A 24,112-nucleotide genomic window follows, 5' to 3' on the forward strand; every position below is an offset into this window, starting at 1 on the left:
ATATTAATATGCCTTTACTTCTGTCTCTATAAATATTCATACCCAAACAGTTTTTGACAGGTCCTAGATTCTTAATACAAAAATTATTACTTAAAATATCAATTAAATAATTTTTCTGTATGTCACAATTACTAAATATAAAGAAATCATCAACGTAAACAGCAATTATAGTCAAATTATTATCATGTCTTACATAATATACGCATGGTTCATTTTTAGTTTGAGAATAACCATGTTTAGTCAACAAATCATGAACTGTTTGGTTCCAAGCTCTACTGGCCTGTTTAAGACCATATAAACTCTTTCTTAATAAACATACTTTATTTTTATTATCACATTCAAAACCAGAAGGTTGTTCCATATATATTTTCTCTTGTAAATTACTATGTAAGAAAGCAGTTGTGACATCAATATGATCTATGTCCATATTCATCTCATTTGCTAAACTAAAAAGTATACGCATAGTTGAGTGCCTCACTACAGGCGAAAAAGTTTGGTCATAGTCAACACCAGGCTTTTGATCAAACCCTCGAGCAACTAAACGTGCCTTGAATTTATCAAAGTTACCTTTTGTATCCTGTTTGACCTTGAACACCCACCTGCATTTGATCACATTATGATTATGAGGTCTATCAACCAGCTTCCAAACCCCGTTTTTGATCAATGAATCATATTCATTTTTCATAGCCTGTTGCCAGTCAGCCTTGTTCTGACTTGCCATAGCATCTTCATATGATTGAGGTTCGTCCAAAACATAATTATGAGCAAAGAGAGAAAGATCTAGTTCATAATCATCATACCTTTTGGGAATGTTACCACGTGTACTCCTTACTGGTCTATTCGGTTCTTCAAGACATTGCTCAGGACTCGATACACCATCAGTCAACTGATTAGGAGATAATATGGTACTCCCAGAGTCAAATGATAAAAATTGTTCAGATGTCACTGGATCAGAATTTAAAATACTACTTTCATTTACAACATCATCAGAGAAGGAACCAGAAGAGGAGTGACTAGTATTGGACTCTGCAATACAGGGCGCCTCTTCAACACCATCTGAAGTCACAGAAATATTTTGATTATTATCAAAATTATTAATTAATAAATTATTTTCATTATTTGAATTATTATTCCCTGCACTTTTATAACAGTTATATAAAATTGTATTATTAAAAGTTACCTTATTATTATCATTCGATAATAAATTGAACTTTAAAGATTCAATAAAATGAACATTTCTCGATTTAATAACCTTATTAGGACACTGAGGATCTATTAATCTGTAGCCTTTAGAGTCACTGCAATAACCAACAAAAATGTATTCTTTGGATTTGCTATCTAACTTGTCACGGGCACAACTAGGCACTAGAGAAAAAACTTTGCTTCCAAAAACTCTCAGATGGTCTAAGTTCACTTTGGAACCAGTCCAAATCTGTTCAGGAGTAGCACCGGGCACAGCTGCAGTGGGGGATCTATTTTTAAGATAAATAGCCGTCATGACGGCTTCACCCCAATAGCGCTTACCTAAGTTTGCCTCCAAAAGCATACATCTCGTTTTCTCCATAAGAGTCCTATTAACCCTCTCTGCAACTCCATTTTGTTGTGGGCTATATGGTATGGTGGTTTGGTGAACAATACCATTGTTAGCTAAATAAATTTCAAAATTTTTGTTACAAAATTCACCACCGCCATCTGTCCTCAAACATTTAATAGAACAATCTAATTGTTTTTCAACTAAATTTTTAAATTTTATAAAATGAAACATAACTTCATTTTTATTTTTCATTAAGTATCCACATGTCTTTCTAGAATAATCATCAGTGAATGTAAGAAGATATTTATGACCTCCCCAGCTGCTTTCCGACATAGGACCACAGACATCGGAGTGTATTAACTCGAGACATCTATGAGCTCTCTTGGCCTTACCCTTGGGAAAAGAAAGCATTGCTTGCTTCCCCTTAATGCAAGACTCACAGTCTTTCAGGTTGCCAACATTGGAAAAATGTACACCATCAGCAAGCTTATCACGAAGTGCACACATACCTTTATAGCTCAAATGTCCAAGCCGTTTGTGCCATAACTCAGATGACACAGCATATGCAGCCTCCGTTGTATTGCCACCTACCATTCCGGAACACTGACGATTAACTTGTGTATTCTGTGAACAATGTTCTGTTAAACCTATCGCTGGCATGACATTCAATTTGTAAATGCCATTACAGTTATTAGCGCTGGCTATGACTTGACCCTTATCATCAGAAATTTGACAAGCATTGTTATCAAATTTCACTAAATAACCATTTTCAGTTAACCTATTAACGGACAGTAAATTTGTTGATAAATATGGAACATACATTACATTACTTATCATTTTCTTAACATTATTAGGAAACATTACATAAACATTGCCAATACCATTACAACTTAATCTTTCATTATTTGCAACCGTTACCATACATTTCTTATTGATATCTAAATCTACAAACCATTGTTTATTCTTGCACATATGAGTTGTACACCCTGAATCAACTATCCAGTCATCAGAGGAAAATGCAGCTAATACAGATGCAGAAGATGTGTCCTCTTTCTGCTTCTTTCTTTCTCTTATCAGCTTAAAGCATTTTGACTTAGTGTGTCCAGCTCGTTTACAGAAATTGCAGATTATCATTTTCTTATTAGTAGCAAAAGCTGTTTCTCCGTTCCCGTTTCCGTTCTTTTGTAATAGGTTATTATTCCTCCTGAAGTCTTCCTGTAGAAGACGGGCTCTAACGGTTTCTAATTACTTTACTAATATTATAAAGAGGTAAAGTTTGTAAGTTTGTAAGTTTGTCACATTTTTTAAATGGGGTAATCTTCGGAACTACTGGTCCGATTTTAAAAATTCTTTCACCAGTAGAATGCTACATTATCGGGGAGTGCTATAGGCTATATTTTATATTGGTATCATATATATTAGCCGAGTTATCACAGTTTTTGTCATACAGGTCGGACCGAAAATCCTCTTAGGCAGACTTATTCGCATGCGCTGCCTTAACCATTGTGTAAAATTGAAATTAATGTATGGAGGCTTTATGTATCTTTAAAAGTTCTACAAAAAAGTCCGCGACACCATATACCTATCTTCTATACATTAGCAGATATAGTACCTTTTGTGTTTTAAAAATTATTAATTTTATATACTTAGGTTTGCGTCATTATTTATGCTACTTAACTTAAATCCTTATCAAAATAAATTATTTAATAATCACAAGGATGTTATGGAGATAAGATTTGCCCTTTATAGTATGTTAATTAGTTAAATAGTTTTGGAGATAATACAAAATTTCTAAAAGGCGGAATGCCGCTTATGTTTAAGCGCCAACCGCCAAATTAAGTTGAACCTTCCTCTATAGGTTTCTACGTATTTTATAGGGATCAGCATTTTTGGTTACTAAACTCTATGTAGGCGTTTTATCCATTTACCAATAGATGGCGTTGAGCAAAAACACCATATTTTTGTACGGCGCTAGGGAGATTTATGCCGACTACATGATGATCGAAATTGATTGTTCATACATTGCTGTTGGTGGTGAAAAATTTACTTAGATTTTGGCAAGTCGATGTTAATTGTTAATGATTATGATTAATGATTATGTTCTACTTCTACTTCTAGGCACGTACCACGTAGGTAGTTAAAGTTAGCTAGGTACTGTTTGTCTGACTCTGTCTATTTACGTAATTCTTTTTAGATTTAGAAATAGAGATTAGAGACATACTTTAAGTTTTAATTTATAGTTTAAATACGTCGTACTTTCTTTGTTTAGGTTCAGGACCAGGTTCAGGTAATCAGGTTTAAACTTTAAATTCAAATAAATAATTTGTAATTTTATTTTATTCGTTTCGTTTCGACTTTCGACTTTCGTCATACGTATTTCGTGTAATTAGTTATTATTTCGTTTTATGGTATTATTTCGATTGTTGTGTATATAAATTAATTAAAACTTAGTAGGTGTAATTATAGTGTTTTGTGTTAACTTAATTTTGTAAAAGATATACATACGTAGTCTATACTAATCTATATCTATACTAATATTATAAAGAGGTAAAGTTTGTAAGTTTGTCACATTTTTTAAATGGGGTAATCTTCGGAACTACTGGTCCGATTTTAAAAATTCTTTCACCAGTAGAATGCTACATTATCGGGGAGTGCTATAGGTTATATTTTATATTGGTATCATATATATTAGCCGAGTTATCACAGTTTTTGTCATACAGGTCGGACTGAAAATCCTCTTATACAGACTTATTCGCATGCGCTGCCTTAACTATTGTGTAAAATTGAAATTAATATATGGAGAATTTATGTATCTTTAAAAGTTCTACAAAAAAGTCCGCGACACCATATATCTATCTTCTATATATTAGCTGATATATAGAAGAAAAAAGGCCTTTTGTGTTTTAAAAATTATTAATTTTATATACTTAGGTTTACGTCATTATTTATACAACTAAACTTTAATCCTTATTAAAATAAATTATTTAATAATCACAAGGGTATTATGGAGATAAGATTTGCCCTTTACAGTATGTTAATTACTTAAATAGTTTCGGAGATAATACAAAATTTCTAAAAGACGCAGAAATTCCACTATATGACGCCCGGCGCTTTCATTTACGTAGTTCCCGTTCCCGTGTGAATATGGGGATCAAACATAGCCTTGGACACTCGCAAATAACGTAGCTTTCTATTGGTAAAACAATTTTCCAAATAGGTCCAGTAGATCCAGAGATTACCTCCTACAACCACACGAACTTTACCTCTTTATATTATTAGCATAGAAGTCTCTATTTCTCTTGGTCATACCACCACTCTCGAAGGACTGGACCGATTTTGCTATACTAATAGCATTAACAACTGAGTCTTAGGGCCATAAATCATTTCTCTATATCTATCTCGCTTGCACTTATGGGTCTTATGGAGCCGTCTAGTGAAGGGTGTAACAATGAAAGACATATTATCGATAAGTAAAGTTTATTATCGTATCTTGTTCACAAAATTAAAAAAATTAACAATATTTGATTTAATATAATACATATTTCATATTATATAATTATTAACTAAATAAAATTAATCTTCATCTGAGTCTTCATCATCAGAATCTTCGTCTTCTGCCAAATTTATTATATATTAGTATCCATAGTGCGCAACGAGTAACACATGAATGTATTTATTTAATTGCAGTAAACACATTTATAGCAAAAAAAATACGCAATGCAATTACATTAGAAACCGACCAATCAGAATCGTCCAAATCATTATTGACTCATCATTAGCACGTGCGCAGGTAGCCGTTTATCGATAATTAGGGTGCGCAGGTAGGCGCGCTGCACATTCCTATCTTTTTTGACTTTTATGACCGGACGACTCAGATGATAATGCGCATACTATAAGGGTAGGAGTAAGATAGAGAAGTTACAGGGTAGGTTAGGGTACGGGTAGGGAAGCGTAGGGGTAGTGTAGGGGTAGGGTAGGTTTAGGGCCGGGTTTAGGGTAGTGGTAGGGTCGGGGTAGAGGTAGGGTAGTGGTAGGGTAGAGGTACGGGTAGGATAGGGAAGTGGCAGGGTAGGGGTAGGATAGGCGTGAGATAGGGGTACGGGTGGGATAGGGGTAGGAAAGGGATAGGGTACGGGGAGAGGGTTGGGGTAGTGATAGGGTAGGGGTATGGTAGGGGTAGGGTAGGTTAGGTTAGGTTAGGGGGTAGTAGTAAAATTGACATCGAATTTTACGCAGACGAAGTCGCGGGCGTCCGCTAGTATAATATATCCGTATACAGTAATATGTATACGGATATATTATATTATAAGACGTACTGCCAAGCGATTTAGCGTTCCGGTACGATGCCTTGTAGAAACCTAAAAGGGGTGTGGATTTTCATCCTCCTCCTAACAAGTTAGCCCGCTTCCATCTTAGACTGCATCATCACTTACCATCAGGTGAGATTGTAGTCAAAGGCTAACATGTAAAGAATTAAAAAAAAAATGTGGGAAATTTTCAGTTACAAAAATTTTTTATTTCACCACTTGACAGAACCTCAAATACAAGTTGTGAGTCCTATTTTACGCATAAAAAAGTTCGTAAATCAACACGAACACAACATAATATCTATGCAAACTATTTAAAAATTATATACACGGCATTTTTAGAAATCCAGGGCAAAACTTTAAAAAGACTGATGGCACATGAAATTATGCATGTTTGGTTGCGGAAATTAATAAAGAGGTAATATAATTAGAAAAATGTTCCGAATTATTAATACAGGTGAGTCGTACTTGTTAAAACACGTACTGAGTATTACTATTAATTTACTCTCATTTATTTATTTACGATTATAAACGATATTTAAGTAGCTCAATATAACGAAGTCATTTTGAAATTAAGTTTTCAAGTCAGGTCAGCGTGGTGGGTCTTATTAAATTATCTATACCCCAACACAATAATGTGCTGTAGTCATGATATTGTTATTTATTATCTATGAAGTTGTAACTCATAGATAATGTCTATCTCTATGAATTGTCTGTGACAAAATGTCTTCTTGTCAAATTCAATTTCTTGTGTGCAGATGCCTCCATATAAATATTGTAATGTAATCCATTTTAATCCACATATAAATTTTATTGTACTATTTTTTGGTGAAACATTTTTGAATAAATGTTGTTCACTAATTTCTTGTTTTCGTCAATTACTTCTTTCACCACGATCATCGATCGCTCGTGCGCATCTTCAAGCTCTGCCCAACAAAGGTTATGATACCCAGATAACGTGGTGAGTAGAAAATTTTTAATAACGATTAGAGGACAAGAAAAATGGCTGATGAAAATGTACAGAATGTACACACTACGCAAACATTTGCTGGAGGTGTGTCGATTGACAAACTGGATGGCGTCGCGACCTATAATTGCTGGAAATTTCAAATGCGCATGGCCTTGACCTTAGAGGGCCTATGGGGCTGTGTTTTGGGCACGGATGAAGATCCTACGCGTGGACAGCGAGCCCTCGCTAGAATTTGTCTTGCCGTTAAATCATGTTGCGTACAATATATTCGCAACGTTACAACAGCTAAAGAAGCCTGGATCAATCTAGAGAAAACCTTCGAGGATAAAGGTCTATTTCGCCGAGTAGTGTTACTAAGAAAATTGCATCATATGTCTTACACAGAGTTCAAATCCATGGCTGAGTACATTGACGCAGTCATGACAACAGTACAACAATTATCAGACATAGGAAGGATTGTTGATGACAGAGAGGTTGCAGAACTACTACTAAGTGGACTTCCTCAGGAGTATGATACGTTGGTGTCAGGACTTGAGAATTTTGAAGACATTGACATTTTTACAATATTTTAACATTTAAACTTTTCATAAAATTACAATGTTTAACTTTTGACAAAGCTTTTGTTAAAATATCCGCTATCATTTCATTTGTCTGTAAATAGTCAAAACAAATAACATTTTTATATCTTAAGTCTTTCATGAAATGATACCGAACATCTATATGTTTGGTTCTTCTATGACATTCCTTAGAATTCAACAATTTTAAAGCACTTTGATTATCATTATAAAGTTTACATTCTAAGTATTTACCAATAACTTCAAACACAAACTGTCTAATGAACATAATATCTCTACAAGCATCACTCATTGCTATATACTCAGCTTCTGTGCTCGACAATGCCACAATTTGCTGCTTTCGACTTTCCCAATTTAAACAGTTATTTCCTATTTTAATTGCATATCCAGTGTAAGATTTTCTATCACTTGGATCATTTGCCCAATCAGCATCAGCATAGGATACAAGATTCATATTTTTACTACAAGTAAAAACTAAACCATGATCAATTGTGCTATGCAAATAGCGTAAGATCCTTTTAGCAGCTGTCCAATGAGCAGGAGTGTAACAATTATTAAACTGACTCATTTTACTACAACAAAATGAAATATCAGGTCGTGTACACACGCTCAAATACATAAGGCAGCCTATTAGTTCTCTATAATTAAATTCACACTGTAAATTACAATTACTGCCATTATTAGTGAATGTTTCATTAACTTGCATAGGTGTGGCAACATTTTTACAATCCTGCATATTAAAACGTATCAACAACTTTTTAATATATTCTGACTGTTTCAATATTAATATGCCTTTACTTCTGTCTCTATAAATATTCATACCCAAACAGTTTTTGACAGGTCCTAGATTCTTAATACAAAAATTATTACTTAAAATATCAATTAAATAATTTTTCTGTATGTCACAATTACTAAATATAAAGAAATCATCAACGTAAACAGCAATTATAGTCAAATTATTATCATGTCTTACATAATATACGCATGGTTCATTTTTAGTTTGAGAATAACCATGTTTAGTCAACAAATCATGAACTGTTTGGTTCCAAGCTCTACTGGCCTGTTTAAGACCATATAAACTCTTTCTTAATAAACATACTTTATTTTTATTATCACATTCAAAACCAGAAGGTTGTTCCATATATATTTTCTCTTGTAAATTACTATGTAAGAAAGCAGTTGTGACATCAATATGATCTATGTCCATATTCATCTCATTTGCTAAACTAAAAAGTATACGCATAGTTGAGTGCCTCACTACAGGCGAAAAAGTTTGGTCATAGTCAACACCAGGCTTTTGATCAAACCCTCGAGCAACTAAACGTGCCTTGAATTTATCAAAGTTACCTTTTGTATCCTGTTTGACCTTGAACACCCACCTGCATTTGATCACATTATGATTATGAGGTCTATCAACCAGCTTCCAAACCCCGTTTTTGATCAATGAATCATATTCATTTTTCATAGCCTGTTGCCAGTCAGCCTTGTTCTGACTTGCCATAGCATCTTCATATGATTGAGGTTCGTCCAAAACATAATTATGAGCAAAGAGAGAAAGATCTAGTTCATAATCATCATACCTTTTGGGAATGTTACCACGTGTACTCCTTACTGGTCTATTCGGTTCTTCAAGACATTGCTCAGGACTCGATACACCATCAGTCAACTGATTAGGAGATAATATGGTACTCCCAGAGTCAAATGATAAAAATTGTTCAGATGTCACTGGATCAGAATTTAAAATACTACTTTCATTTACAACATCATCAGAGAAGGAACCAGAAGAGGAGTGACTAGTATTGGACTCTGCAATACAGGGCGCCTCTTCAACACCATCTGAAGTCACAGAAATATTTTGATTATTATCAAAATTATTAATTAATAAATTATTTTCATTATTTGAATTATTATTCCCTGCACTTTTATAACAGTTATATAAAATTGTATTATTAAAAGTTACCTTATTATTATCATTCGATAATAAATTGAACTTTAAAGATTCAATAAAATGAACATTTCTCGATTTAATAACCTTATTAGGACACTGAGGATCTATTAATCTGTAGCCTTTAGAGTCACTGCAATAACCAACAAAAATGTATTCTTTGGATTTGCTATCTAACTTGTCACGGGCACAACTAGGCACTAGAGAAAAAACTTTGCTTCCAAAAACTCTCAGATGGTCTAAGTTCACTTTGGAACCAGTCCAAATCTGTTCAGGAGTAGCACCGGGCACAGCTGCAGTGGGGGATCTATTTTTAAGATAAATAGCCGTCATGACGGCTTCACCCCAATAGCGCTTACCTAAGTTTGCCTCCAAAAGCATACATCTCGTTTTCTCCATAAGAGTCCTATTAACCCTCTCTGCAACTCCATTTTGTTGTGGGCTATATGGTATGGTGGTTTGGTGAACAATACCATTGTTAGCTAAATAAATTTCAAAATTTTTGTTACAAAATTCACCACCGCCATCTGTCCTCAAACATTTAATAGAACAATCTAATTGTTTTTCAACTAAATTTTTAAATTTTATAAAATGAAACATAACTTCATTTTTATTTTTCATTAAGTATCCACATGTCTTTCTAGAATAATCATCAGTGAATGTAAGAAGATATTTATGACCTCCCCAGCTGCTTTCCGACATAGGACCACAGACATCGGAGTGTATTAACTCGAGACATCTATGAGCTCTCTTGGCCTTACCCTTGGGAAAAGAAAGCATTGCTTGCTTCCCCTTAATGCAAGACTCACAGTCTTTCAGGTTGCCAACATTGGAAAAATGTACACCATCAGCAAGCTTATCACGAAGTGCACACATACCTTTATAGCTCAAATGTCCAAGCCGTTTGTGCCATAACTCAGATGACACAGCATATGCAGCCTCCGTTGTATTGCCACCTACCATTCCGGAACACTGACGATTAACTTGTGTATTCTGTGAACAATGTTCTGTTAAACCTATCGCTGGCATGACATTCAATTTGTAAATGCCATTACAGTTATTAGCGCTGGCTATGACTTGACCCTTATCATCAGAAATTTGACAAGCATTGTTATCAAATTTCACTAAATAACCATTTTCAGTTAACCTATTAACGGACAGTAAATTTGTTGATAAATATGGAACATACATTACATTACTTATCATTTTCTTAACATTATTAGGAAACATTACATAAACATTGCCAATACCATTACAACTTAATCTTTCATTATTTGCAACCGTTACCATACATTTCTTATTGATATCTAAATCTACAAACCATTGTTTATTCTTGCACATATGAGTTGTACACCCTGAATCAACTATCCAGTCATCAGAGGAAAATGCAGCTAATACAGATGCAGAAGATGTGTCCTCTTTCTGCTTCTTTCTTTCTCTTATCAGCTTAAAGCATTTTGACTTAGTGTGTCCAGCTCGTTTACAGAAATTGCAGATTATCATTTTCTTATTAGTAGCAAAAGCTGTTTCTCCGTTCCCGTTTCCGTTCTTTTGTAATAGGTTATTATTCCTCCTGAAGTCTTCCTGTAGAAGACGGGCTCTAACGGTTTCACTAGTCAAGTTGTCTTGAAAATTCAACGCCTCAAGTCCTGACACCAACGTATCATACTCCTGAGGAAGTCCACTTAGTAGTAGTTCTGCAACCTCTCTGTCATCAACAATCCTTCCTATGTCTGATAATTGTTGTACTGTTGTCATGACTGCGTCAATGTACTCAGCCATGGATTTGAACTCTGTGTAAGACATATGATGCAATTTTCTTAGTAACACTACTCGGCGAAATAGACCTTTATCCTCGAAGGTTTTCTCTAGATTGATCCAGGCTTCTTTAGCTGTTGTAACGTTGCGAATATATTGTACGCAACATGATTTAACGGCAAGACAAATTCTAGCGAGGGCTCGCTGTCCACGCGTAGGATCTTCATCCGTGCCCAAAACACAGCCCCATAGGCCCTCTAAGGTCAAGGCCATGCGCATTTGAAATTTCCAGCAATTATAGGTCGCGACGCCATCCAGTTTGTCAATCGACACACCTCCAGCAAATGTTTGCGTAGTGTGTACATTCTGTACATTTTCATCAGCCATTTTTCTTGTCCTCTAATCGTTATTAAAAATTTTCTACTCACCACGTTATCTGGGTATCATAACCTTTGTTGGGCAGAGCTTGAAGATGCGCACGAGCGATCGATGATCGTGGTGAAAGAAGTAATTGACGAAAACAAGAAATTAGTGAACAACATTTATTCAAAAATGTTTCACCAAAAAATAGTACAATAAAATTTATATGTGGATTAAAATGGATTACATTACAATATTTATATGGAGGCATCTGCACACAAGAAATTGAATTTGACAAGAAGACATTTTGTCACAGACAATTCATAGAGATAGACATTATCTATGAGTTACAACTTCATAGATAATAAATAACAATATCATGACTACAGCACATTATTGTGTTGGGGTATAGATAATTTAATAAGACCCACCACGCTGACCTGACTTGAAAACTTAATTTCAAAATGACTTCGTTATATTGAGCTACTTAAATATCGTTTATAATCGTAAATAAATAAATGAGAGTAAATTAATAGTAATACTCAGTACGTGTTTTAACAAGTACGACTCACCTGTATTAATAATTCGGAACATTTTTCTAATTATATTACCTCTTTATTAATTTCCGCAACCAAACATGCATAATTTCATGTGCCATCAGTCTTTTTAAAGTTTTGCCCTGGATTTCTAAAAATGCCGTGTATATAATTTTTAAATAGTTTGCATAGATATTATGTTGTGTTCGTGTTGATTTACGAACTTTTTTATGCGTAAAATAGGACTCACAACTTGTATTTGAGGTTCTGTCAAGTGGTGAAATAAAAAATTTTTGTAACTGAAAATTTCCCACATTTTTTTTTTAATTCTTTACATGTTAGCCTTTGACTACAATCTCACCTGATGGTAAGTGATGATGCAGTCTAAGATGGAAGCGGGCTAACTTGTTAGGAGGAGGATGAAAATCCACACCCCTTTTAGGTTTCTACAAGGCATCGTACCGGAACGCTAAATCGCTTGGCAGTACGTCTTATAATATAATATATCCGTATACATATTACTGTATACGGATATATTATACTAGCGGACGCCCGCGACTTCGTCTGCGTAAAATTCGATGTCAATTTTACTACTACCCCCTAACCTAACCTAACCTACCCTACCCCTACCATACCCCTACCCTATCACTACCCCAACCCTCTCCCCGTACCCTATCCCTTTCCTACCCCTATCCCACCCGTACCCCTATCTCACGCCTATCCTACCCCTACCCTGCCACTTCCCTATCCTACCCGTACCTCTACCCTACCACTACCCTACCTCTACCCCGACCCTACCACTACCCTAAACCCGGCCCTAAACCTACCCTACCCCTACACTACCCCTACGCTTCCCTACCCGTACCCTAACCTACCCTGTAACTTCTCTATCTTACTCCTACCCTTATAGTATGCGCATTATCATCTGAGTCGTCCGGTCATAAAAGTCAAAAAAGATAGGAATGTGCAGCGCGCCTACCTGCGCACCCTAATTATCGATAAACGGCTACCTGCGCACGTGCTAATGATGAGTCAATAATGATTTGGACGATTCTGATTGGTCGGTTTCTAATGTAATTGCATTGCGTATTTTTTTTGCTATAAATGTGTTTACTGCAATTAAATAAATACATTCATGTGTTACTCGTTGCGCACTATGGATACTAATATATAATAAATTTGGCAGAAGACGAAGATTCTGATGATGAAGACTCAGATGAAGATTAATTTTATTTAGTTAATAATTATATAATATGAAATATGTATTATATTAAATCAAATATTGTTAATTTTTTTAATTTTGTGAACAAGATACGATAATAAACTTTACTTATCGATAATATGTCTTTCATTGTTACACCCTTCACTAGACGGCTCCATAAGACCCATAAGTGCAAGCGAGATAGATATAGAGAAATGATTTATGGCCCTAAGACTCAGTTGTTAATGCTATTAGTATAGCAAAATCGGTCCAGTCCTTCGAGAGTGGTGGTATGACCAAGAGAAATAGAGACTTCTATGCTAATAATATAAAGAGGTAAAGTTCGTGTGGTTGTAGGAGGTAATCTCTGGATCTACTGGACCTATTTGGAAAATTGTTTTACCAATAGAAAGCTACGTTATTTGCGAGTGTCCAAGGCTATGTTTGATCCCCATATTCACACGGGAACGGGAACTACGTAAATGAAAGCGCCGGGCGTCATATAGTGGAATTTCTGCGTCTTTTAGAAATTTTGTATTATCTCCGAAACTATTTAAGTAATTAACATACTGTAAAGGGCAAATCTTATCTCCATAATACCCTTGTGATTATTAAATAATTTATTTTAATAAGGATTAAAGTTTAGTTGTATAAATAATGACGTAAACCTAAGTATATAAAATTAATAATTTTTAAAACACAAAAGGCCTTTTTTCTTCTATATATCAGCTAATATATAGAAGATAGATATATGGTGTCGCGGACTTTTTTGTAGAACTTTTAAAGATACATAAATTCTCCATATATTAATTTCAATTTTACACAATAGTTAAGGCAGCGCATGCGAATAAGTCTGTATAAGAGGATTTTCAGTCCGACCTGTATGACAAAAACTGTGATAACTCGGCTAATATATATGATACCAATATAAAATATAACCTATAGCACTCCCCGATAATGTAGCATTCTACTGGTGAAAGAATTTTTAAAATCGGACCAGTAGTTCCGAAGATTACCCCATTTAAAAAATGTGACAAACTTACAAACTTTACCTCTTTATAATATTAGTATAGATATAGATTAGTATAGACTACGTATGTATATCTTTTACAAAATTAAGTTAACACAAAACACTATAATTACACCTACTAAGTTTTAATTAATTTATATACACAACAATCGAAATAATACCATAAAACGAAATAATAACTAATTACACGAAATACGTATGACGAAAGTCGAAAGTCGAAACGAAACGAATAAAATAAAATTACAAATTATTTATTTGAATTTAAAGTTTAAACCTGATTACCTGAACCTGGTCCTGAACCTAAACAAAGAAAGTACGACGTATTTAAACTATAAATTAAAACTTAAAGTATGTCTCTAATCTCTATTTCTAAATCTAAAAAGAATTACGTAAATAGACAGAGTCAGACAAACAGTACCTAGCTAACTTTAACTACCTACGTGGTACGTGCCTAGAAGTAGAAGTAGAACATAATCATTAATCATAATCATTAACAATTAACATCGACTTGCCAAAATCTAAGTAAATTTTTCACCACCAACAGCAATGTATGAACAATCAATTTCGATCATCATGTAGTCGGCATAAATCTCCCTAGCGCCGTACAAAAATATGGTGTTTTTGCTCAACGCCATCTATTGGTAAATGGATAAAACGCCTACATAGAGTTTAGTAACCAAAAATGCTGATCCCTATAAAATACGTAGAAACCTATAGAGGAAGGTTCAACTTAATTTGGCGGTTGGCGCTTAAACATAAGCGGCATTCCGCCTTTTAGAAATTTTGTATTATCTCCAAAACTATTTAACTAATTAACATACTATAAAGGGCAAATCTTATCTCCATAACATCCTTGTGATTATTAAATAATTTATTTTGATAAGGATTTAAGTTAAGTAGCATAAATAATGACGCAAACCTAAGTATATAAAATTAATAATTTTTAAAACACAAAAGGTACTATATCTGCTAATGTATAGAAGATAGGTATATGGTGTCGCGGACTTTTTTGTAGAACTTTTAAAGATACATAAAGCCTCCATACATTAATTTCAATTTTACACAATGGTTAAGGCAGCGCATGCGAATAAGTCTGCCTAAGAGGATTTTCGGTCCGACCTGTATGACAAAAACTGTGATAACTCGGCTAATATATATGATACCAATATAAAATATAGCCTATAGCACTCCCCGATAATGTAGCATTCTACTGGTGAAAGAATTTTTAAAATCGGACCAGTAGTTCCGAAGATTACCCCATTTAAAAAATGTGACAAACTTACAAACTTACAAACTTTACCTCTTTATAATATTAGTATAGATATAGATTGACAGTTTGAAAGCTACTAAGTACAGTTTAGCAATTCTTCAAAGGATTTTAATTTGGAACTATAAATGAATGAAATAGAATAGTCACAAGAAGTGACTTGGAGAGGCACATTATATAGCAATTGGTATTCTTTGGGTCATGCTATGGTCAACGGCATTATCTATCAGCCTATTAAAGGTGCACTACAGAACTAAGTCGCTCTACCCTCCTTATAGCAGAAAGAATTTCGGATGTAGAGCTTAAACCCACCACGCTGGTCCAAAGCGAATTTAAGGTGATGTTTTATTATAAATTAGTCACTACCAGATCTTAACAATAATGGCTGCGACCGACGTGCTCTCCGATTTTATAATTACTTTTATTATTATAATTACATTTATAAACTACGCCATGAAATCATTGACAAGTCTCTCAATCAGCTCACGGTTTTTATTAAGCTCAAGCTTATAGAAAAATCTCATCATAATATAAATGATTACTGTATAATATGACATGATTATAAAAGACGAAAAACCTTGTGAATTACTTGCATTATATGACGGGGTACTTAGTTTTCGACAACATTGTGGAATGTCACAAAAATAAGGCGATACCCTGGCTGTGTTTTTGTAAGCTCTTCTCGGACCAAGGCGCCTTCAGAACTTTCGTAAGACTTTAGTTACACTATCATATTATAACAGCATAACCTGACGTTTCAAAAGTGCTTGTTATTAAACCTAATTCAAGTGAATTAATTTTGAATTTGAATTCTCCGAAGTACGGTGGTGTTACGACACGGTTATGAAGTACTTAAGTCTGCAGAACCGTTCCACTGTGTTATCCGTTGTACCAACGAGGCAGTCCACTTGGGGTGATAAGTGACATTTAAATTTATGTAAATTTAAATGTTTTTTTTTTTGGTGATATGGCGATATGGCTTAGAAAATAGGTACTATTCCACACCCATTGTTTTTTTTATTTCCGCTTATAGACCGAGAGCCTGTGATAGCCAGACGTACATAATTTTATGAAACTGGAAGATTGACAGACCATACTCTTACCATAGGTAAGCACGGAATCTCATTATGTATAATAAAATAATGTACTACAAATTTGCAGAACACATATTTTTTTACAAAAAGTGTCGCGACAGTATATGTCTAACTATAATAATAATCCAACCAGCTCTTGAATAAGGGCCCCGTATGGGTTCGAAACTAGTTGGGCATACTCCGACCTAATATCACGTGAATTTTAGCTGTGTTTCATAATCAATTAATATAATAATAATGACACAATAAGTGTTCTTTTATTTAAAAAAAAATAATGGAAATGCCGCCGTTATAAAAGGCTCTTTATTTGTAGTATTATTTTATTCAAAACTACGTTAAAGTTTCTTCAAATTCAAGACTGCTTCAATACCTTATTTTAACATTTTGAATTATTATTATATTATGCCAAGGAAAATATTTAATTAAAAATCTGCTATAAACTTGGATGGCTGAGGATATGGGCCCTTGAAACCTATTACTTTCCTAAGCCATCACGGCCCATAGTTGGCTACCGTAATTAACTATGGTAGGAAAATAGGCTGACGAACTCTCAGGTTTTATAATATGAGGAATGTCTGACTGCCGCAGGCTCTTAGTTAATTGCTATTTTGTCAATACCCACTTGAGAAATTCTTAAAGCTTTATGGGCAAGTAAGGACTTAGCTATCCATAGAAATTCGAGTATAATTGCATTGCATTTCTAACTGCCGTTGCACTGTGACTGTAACTAAATTCGTTTTACTTACATTTAAGCTGTAATTTTATATATTAAATATGTTTTTATATTAATTTTCGAGAAAAGTTAATAAAAGTAGAAGTTTTTTAATTAATTAGTTTTTGTGTGTATTATAGTTATATAGTTATAGTTTTAAATTAAATAAGATTAATAGAATAATAATGTCGTATCTTGCAAAAAAAAGGAGTAATGTGTGGAAGCATTTTACTATAGTCAACAAAGACAAGGCAAAATGTGAGTACTGTTCCAAACTAATTAGTTACAGTGGTGGTGCTACCGGAAATTTAACAAGACATTTAAAAAAACTACATGGGACAGTAACGATAGAGGCTCCAATAAATCCAAGTTTTCATACGACCTTACAACCACGTATAGAGCAAAATACCGCGGAATCTGTTGATTTAAGTAGTATTCCATTAACGTCAGAAGAAGGCTCTTCCTCTATTTCGACTGCGCCCCAAACAAGTAAACCATCTGAACACTCAAGGATTGATAGTTTTATGAAGTCTACGAGACCATTACCCCTTAGTACGTCCAAGCAACTTGATCTCCAAATTGTTAAATTCATAGTAAAAGGTTATCATCCTTTTTCAATTGTGGAAGAAGAAGAATTTAAAAAAATGTACAAAATGATATTGCCGACATATAGATTACCCACTCGCAAAACTATATCATCTAGTTTAGTGCCTAAATTGTACCAGAGTACTAAAGAAAAGGTTTTAGAATTGACTGCCGAAGCTGAGGCTGTATGCCTTACTACTGATGGTTGGACATCTATTAATAACACAGCATTTATAGCCCTTACAGCTCATTTTATCAACAAAAACTCCCTGCTTAAATCAGTATTGTTAGGCTGTTCCCAATTAGACGAACGTCATACAGCACAAAATTTGTCAAACTTCTTAAAAAATGAAACGTCGAATTGGGGAATCACAAACAAAATAGCAGGGATTATAACAGATAACGCGGCAAATATTGTAGCGGCTGTTCATTTAACAACCTGGCGACACTTTCCATGTTTTGCCCACACAGTAAACCTTGTCGTCCAACATAGTTTGAACGCTATGAAACCACAGCTAGATAAAGTAAAAATGATAGTGGAGTATTTTAAGCACAGCTCTTCTGCAAACAGTCGGCTACAAGCTATGCAGACACAGATGGAATTACCACCCTTAAAGTTAAAACAGAGCGTTGTTACCAGATGGAACTCCACTTATGACATGTTGACACGTATATTAAAAATTAAAGATGCTGTAGTAAGTACTCTTGCTATCGAACAACCGCGCCTCAACACCTTATCACCTGAAGATTGGCTGCTGATAGAGCAGTGCATTAATATCTTGAAAATATTTTACGAAGTGACGGAAGAAATAAGTGCTGAAAAATCAGTTACAATATCAAAAGTTATGCTTTTGGTAAAAATAATGAAAAATCACGTGAAAAAAAATCTGATTGAAAATGGTTCAGATCAATATCTTCAACTTTTAAATGATCTACAAGAACAATTAAATAGTCGGTTCCGTGACCTTGAAAATAACATATTAGTCACGGAGGCATCTTTTTTAGATCCAAGATTTAAAAAGCATGCATTTACTACCATGGAAAAATACGATACCTGTCTAAAAGGTATAAAAAGAAAACTTCGCTCTTTAGCCGCACAAGATTCAATACCATTGCTCGAAATTGCTCCGACTATGAATGAGGCGCAGGCGTCATCTTCTACGAGTAGCATGTGGGCTGATTTTGACAAAGAAGTTGAAAATGATATCATAAAAAATCCTACAGCCGCAAGTATTGTAGAACTCGACAAATATTTAAATGAGCCATTAATAAATAGGTCCGTATCGGTTCATCGTTTTTATTCATCATATTCTGTTTTTGTTAGTATGTTGCACAATAACAATTGTATAATTCCATTACTTTTCAGGTCCGATGATCCATTAAAGTGGTGGAATGATCGCAAAAATTTATATCCCCACTTATATACACTGATGAAAAGACGACTATGCGTGCCCGCAACATCTGTGCCATGCGAGAGAATATTTTCCAAGGCTGGCATGACAATAAGCAATAAAAGAAGTTCCTTAAAACCAAATAAAGCTTCTCAAATTTTATTTTTAAATCACAATTTAGAACAAGTTTAGAAACAAAAACTAATTGTGTGAAGGAGCGCTCACTCTTAAAAACATCGTTTGTCCGGAATAATATGAACTTTAAGTGCATAACAATAAGGACTTTAATATATAGACAATAATGATACGTATTTTATGTACAATACAGTGATAGTCATTTAAATAGGTATAAATGTATCTGAAAAATAATAAATAGTGAATACCAACAGACTTTACAGTTATACGATTAAGTGTTAGCGCATAAGTAAAATAGGGTGTTTGACATTTTTCTATTGTATAATATATAGTACATATTTAATAATAGCAGAGCCATTTTGTAAAAGTAACTTTGCGGCTAAAGCGGACGGAGTTTTAGACGGAGCGTTTTTAATAATTTAAACGCTCCGTCTAAATACTTATAATGAAATATTTCATAATTACTATATAGGTAAATAATTATTTACGTTTACTTCAATTTCGTTTAAATTGCCTGTATCATAAAATCAGATTCTGTAATAAAGTTAAAAAAAAAGAACGCCCTCCTAATTTTATAATTATTATTTAATACATAATCTGTTTTTATGATTTTTTATTCTCGTTAAAATATATATTACTTTTAGCAATAGTTTATATATAATTAGTATAGTTTAGCATAGATAAAATTATATAAAATAATTAAAGTTAAACATAACACTACATCTCAATTACTATAATTGAGATGTTGTGTTATGTTTAACTTTAATTTTTTTACATAATTTTATCTATGTTCATAAAAACATAAAATAAAATTTCCCACTATTTGGATATAAATTTAGAAGATGACAACATTAATAATTGTATCACCACGCAAAAGCGATACAATTACAAACCATAATATTTATTTAACTCATAGTAGGCATATCTTTGTTTTGAATCCGCCAGTCGATCAAACGATCGGGTCCCGGTTCGGGTCTTACGGGTGTTCAGTTCAAATACCTACCTACTTCAAGCCGCTTCGCAACGATACACAAAACCCGAACAACCCGTGACCCGAATGATCGAAATGATCGAATCTTTAAGACCCGATTACCATGAGAATGGGTCGCGATCGACCCGGGTTTTACGAAATGATCGAATTACACAGGTCTACTTTGTACTAAATTTTAGTTTCTAGTGAATCCATAGAGATCATAGAGTACATTGAATATAGGGTATAGAGTCCTCAGATGCCATCTCCGCTTAGCGCCATCATGTGAGCAGATAGAGAACTACAAAAATTATAAGTTAAACCCATAAGTATAAAATGAGCGTCGATTTACGTATATTTACCTATATCCATAGAGACATAAACATAATGTTTACCTATTAGTTTTAACTGTTCTTTAATTCTATGATTATTTTATTTAGGAATTCGGATACAAATAATAAAAACACATATAGGATACATATAATTATTTATTGTTTTACCTTTTGTAAACATAAGCAACTCCGTCTCTTTGAATAGAGTCATCTTCGTCAAAACCTCTAGTGGTACCGCTTAACAATATATTTGTAGACTTACACCAATTAAATGTAAAAAATCTGCACGAAAAACTAAAAACAGAACTCTACTAAATCTCAAGATAAGATATATATAACAGAGTTCTCGGAATCCAAAGTAAAGCACAGGTCAAAACGATTTATAACAGTCACCAAAATCCATAAAATAAAGCCAAGTCGTCGGGAAAGATCAACGCAAAAAAACACCATGAAGAAAGCAGAAGAAATAAAACCGTTTCGTCTACAAAATTAAACAAAATGTCACAAGACGCACAAGGTTATATTTTTTTTTTAATACCTGGCTTAAGATTACCTCAGAATCCAGCTGGTCAAAGTGCCTTAAAGCGCCATCTATTGAGCAAATAGTGTACCAAGGAGGTATATGCAATTTGTACTAAGGTCGTAATGTACAGACTGATTACACCCTGATAGAGATTTTTAATCTATGGCTAGCCGTTTGCAATGTCAATTTGTCAATTGTCCTAAACCTAAATGTCATTGTCAAATGAAAATTGAAATTGAATTTTCAATTTTCCGTTACAAAGTTGTTAAAAAACACGTCTTTCTTTTGTTTTGATATTTTTATGTAGATCTTTAGTGCATGTGAAAAAGAGAAGAATATGGATAACCGTAATGTTATAAATGAAGATTTTATAAAACTATATAATAATATTATAAATAGGGAATGCTTGGAAGATAAAGCACTCGGTAAGTGAAAAACAAGGTTTATTTAACTTGAGTATTACCCGACCGAATAAAACAAGCTTTGTTTTGACGGCCTCCGTGGCGCAGTGGTATGTCCGGTGGATTTACTAGACGGAGGTCCTGGGTTCGATCCCCGGATAATCCGAATCCTGGAGTCACAAGCCTCTGGGACTGCTCAAGGCATTCTCTGCCATTCTAGGGTCTTATTTTGGTTACAGTTTGATTTGTTAATTAAGTTGTCCTGACAAATATTGTGAATCATAACCTTTGTTCGATATTGATTTTCTTATTTTTGTAATTCACTTCTGAGTCTGCTAAAAATACATAAATAATTATCTTTATTTTCAGCTACCCTAACGTCGGAAACGCTACAGAAATTAAATATAAACCTAGAAAGACTACCACGTCAGAGTCAAACTATACTAGACAATGTGGCGGACAGTCAAAACGAGTTACAACTCCAATCATTAGACCCCATTGCAATATCGCTATACAAATCGAGGGAATTGAGCGAAAAACTCGACCACGAATATGAATTACTCCAGTTGAAACAGAAAAACATCGAGTTGCAAACAAAAATCGATCGTAATAATCGATTTTTAGCAAATATGAAAAATGATTTGGAGAATTCAAGGCAGAGTTTGTCCAATCAGGATCCAAATCCTGAAAATATACATGAGTATATCAGACAGTTGAAACAAAAGTTGTCCGTATACGAGGATAACTATGAGCGGGTTAAGGTAAGTTCTTTTTATTCATTGCAACAGTTGGCAAGTTGGCCTTTGACTGCAATCTCACCATGATGTGAGTGCATCATGATGATTTATTCTAACCTGCGCTACAGATCATCATCATCTACCTAATAGAAATTTCAATTCAACCTACAGTCTTTTTTGTGATAATGATGAGACTAATATTTAAGGGTCTCTTATTGCATTTAAGAGAGTATTATTGCAATTTAGGGTCTTTTATCACATTTAAGGGTCTTTTATCGCATTTAAGGGTCTTTTATCGCATTTAAGAGTGTCTTATCGCATTTAAGAGTCTATTATCACATTTAACGGTCTCTTATTGACTTTAAGGGTGTCCTATCGCATTTAAGGGTCTCTAACCGCTCTAGCGATGGATTGCCATGAAGTGAAGTGTATGGTCGAGCCCTAACAATTATATTGTGTTTCTTTCAGAACAAATACTCATCTCTTAATATACCAGAATCGATTCTACCAAAATCTCTCATGTCGCAAGTAGCTTCGCTTCAAGCGCTAAGCGAAGAAGCGATGTCATTCAAAGCGAAGGCCGACGATGTCAAGTTTATGAATGAAACTAAAGCGATGTTGAGCAAACTACGCAGATAAAATAGATGTTTTTATGCAGTGACAAATTATTTAACTGCAACCCCATGTAAACTGACAATGCAGTCTAAGAGCCCGTTCACACATAGTCCATCTCCATGTACGGTAACCCGTTATAATGGATACGACAAAAAACTATGTTTTGTCCACACATAGGCACCATATAAGGGTCAACTTATCAGTCATTACTGGATACGATGTTCACAAACAAATTCGAATGAATTGATTGCATGTATATGTGTGTCCATACATATTGAGACCATTGTGTAAATGGTAGCGGGCTTATTTGAACGACGTACCCCCGTTTATTCTATGCTAAATCGCTTGGAGGTTCGTCTTTGATGGTAGAGTGGTAGCTAGCCATGGGCGAAGTCTACCAGACTAATGTTTATTTAATATCGTATATACTAAGATGTGTAGATAGGTATAATATTGAAAATAAATACTCGTAAGATGGAATTGAACATTTATTTGTTTTATTTAAACCATCTCGAAGTGTACGCCACGGCATTCATCGATAGATAGACATATTGTCGACCAATAGCGCCGAATATAATGGAAATGGCAGATCTTTCAGCTTTGGCCGGTATTGGTAGAGTCGACTGTCTTTTTTTCATCACGACCTATGTCTTAGGCCTACAGTCCGCTTAACTAAGTCTTCATCCGCGCGGTACGGGGGGGGGAGTGATAAATGTTATAATCTTTTTGTAATGTGATATTTATTAAAATTCTTAATTCAGGGTTTTTGAAGTAAAACTTCTTTACTCACGCTTGACTTGGGGAGGAAGCTGGTGAATGTGTTACGAAAAGTGTAATCGTTCGAGGCGATTGAACGTTGAGAGGGAGAGCTAAAGAAGTTTTACTTCAGTCGTGTGGTTTAGACTAAGCACACTGGTTTTTCTTTATATATAGTAAGATTCACAGTTTATTTTATATATATTTATTACATTGACCTATTATAATTAAATGACGCACAATCACGCAAAATTTCACTTAAAAACTGGCCTATTTTGCTCTGACAGTTTTAGAATTATTGGTAAAGACAATTATTTAGATATAGTCCAATATTCAATAAAATCCCAACTTCAGAGCAAATTCAACCTTAAAGATTGA

At 34.2% G+C, this 24,112-nt stretch overlaps 1 protein-coding gene across 1 annotated transcript; it reads left to right on the forward strand.

Annotated features, from left to right (window-relative positions):
• The first annotated feature begins 21,443 nt into the window (after positions 1-21,443).
• LOC112050284 (uncharacterized) lies at positions 21,444-23,463 on the forward strand. The gene is made up of 3 exons (XM_024088513.2): positions 21,444-21,650; positions 21,996-22,387; positions 22,832-23,463. The coding sequence occupies exons 1-3, from the start codon at positions 21,563-21,565 to the stop codon at positions 23,000-23,002; spliced, it is 651 nt and encodes a 216-aa protein (XP_023944281.2). The 5' UTR covers positions 21,444-21,562; the 3' UTR covers positions 23,003-23,463.
• Positions 23,464-24,112: the final 649 nt, after the last annotated feature.

Source organism: Bicyclus anynana, chromosome 24 (assembly GCF_947172395.1).
Source record: "Bicyclus anynana chromosome 24, ilBicAnyn1.1, whole genome shotgun sequence".
Taxonomy (NCBI): Eukaryota; Metazoa; Arthropoda; class Insecta; order Lepidoptera; family Nymphalidae; genus Bicyclus; species Bicyclus anynana.

Coding starts and splice junctions, on each gene's coding strand:
- LOC112050284 (XM_024088513.2), top strand. CDS start 21,563: ATGGATAACCGTAATGTTATAAATGAAGATTTTATAAAACTATATAAT. Junction 21,651..21,995: donor CTTGGAAGATAAAGCACTCG/GTAAGTGAAAAA, acceptor CTTTATTTTCAG/CTACCCTAACGTCGGAAACG. Junction 22,388..22,831: donor ATAACTATGAGCGGGTTAAG/GTAAGTTCTTTT, acceptor TGTTTCTTTCAG/AACAAATACTCATCTCTTAA.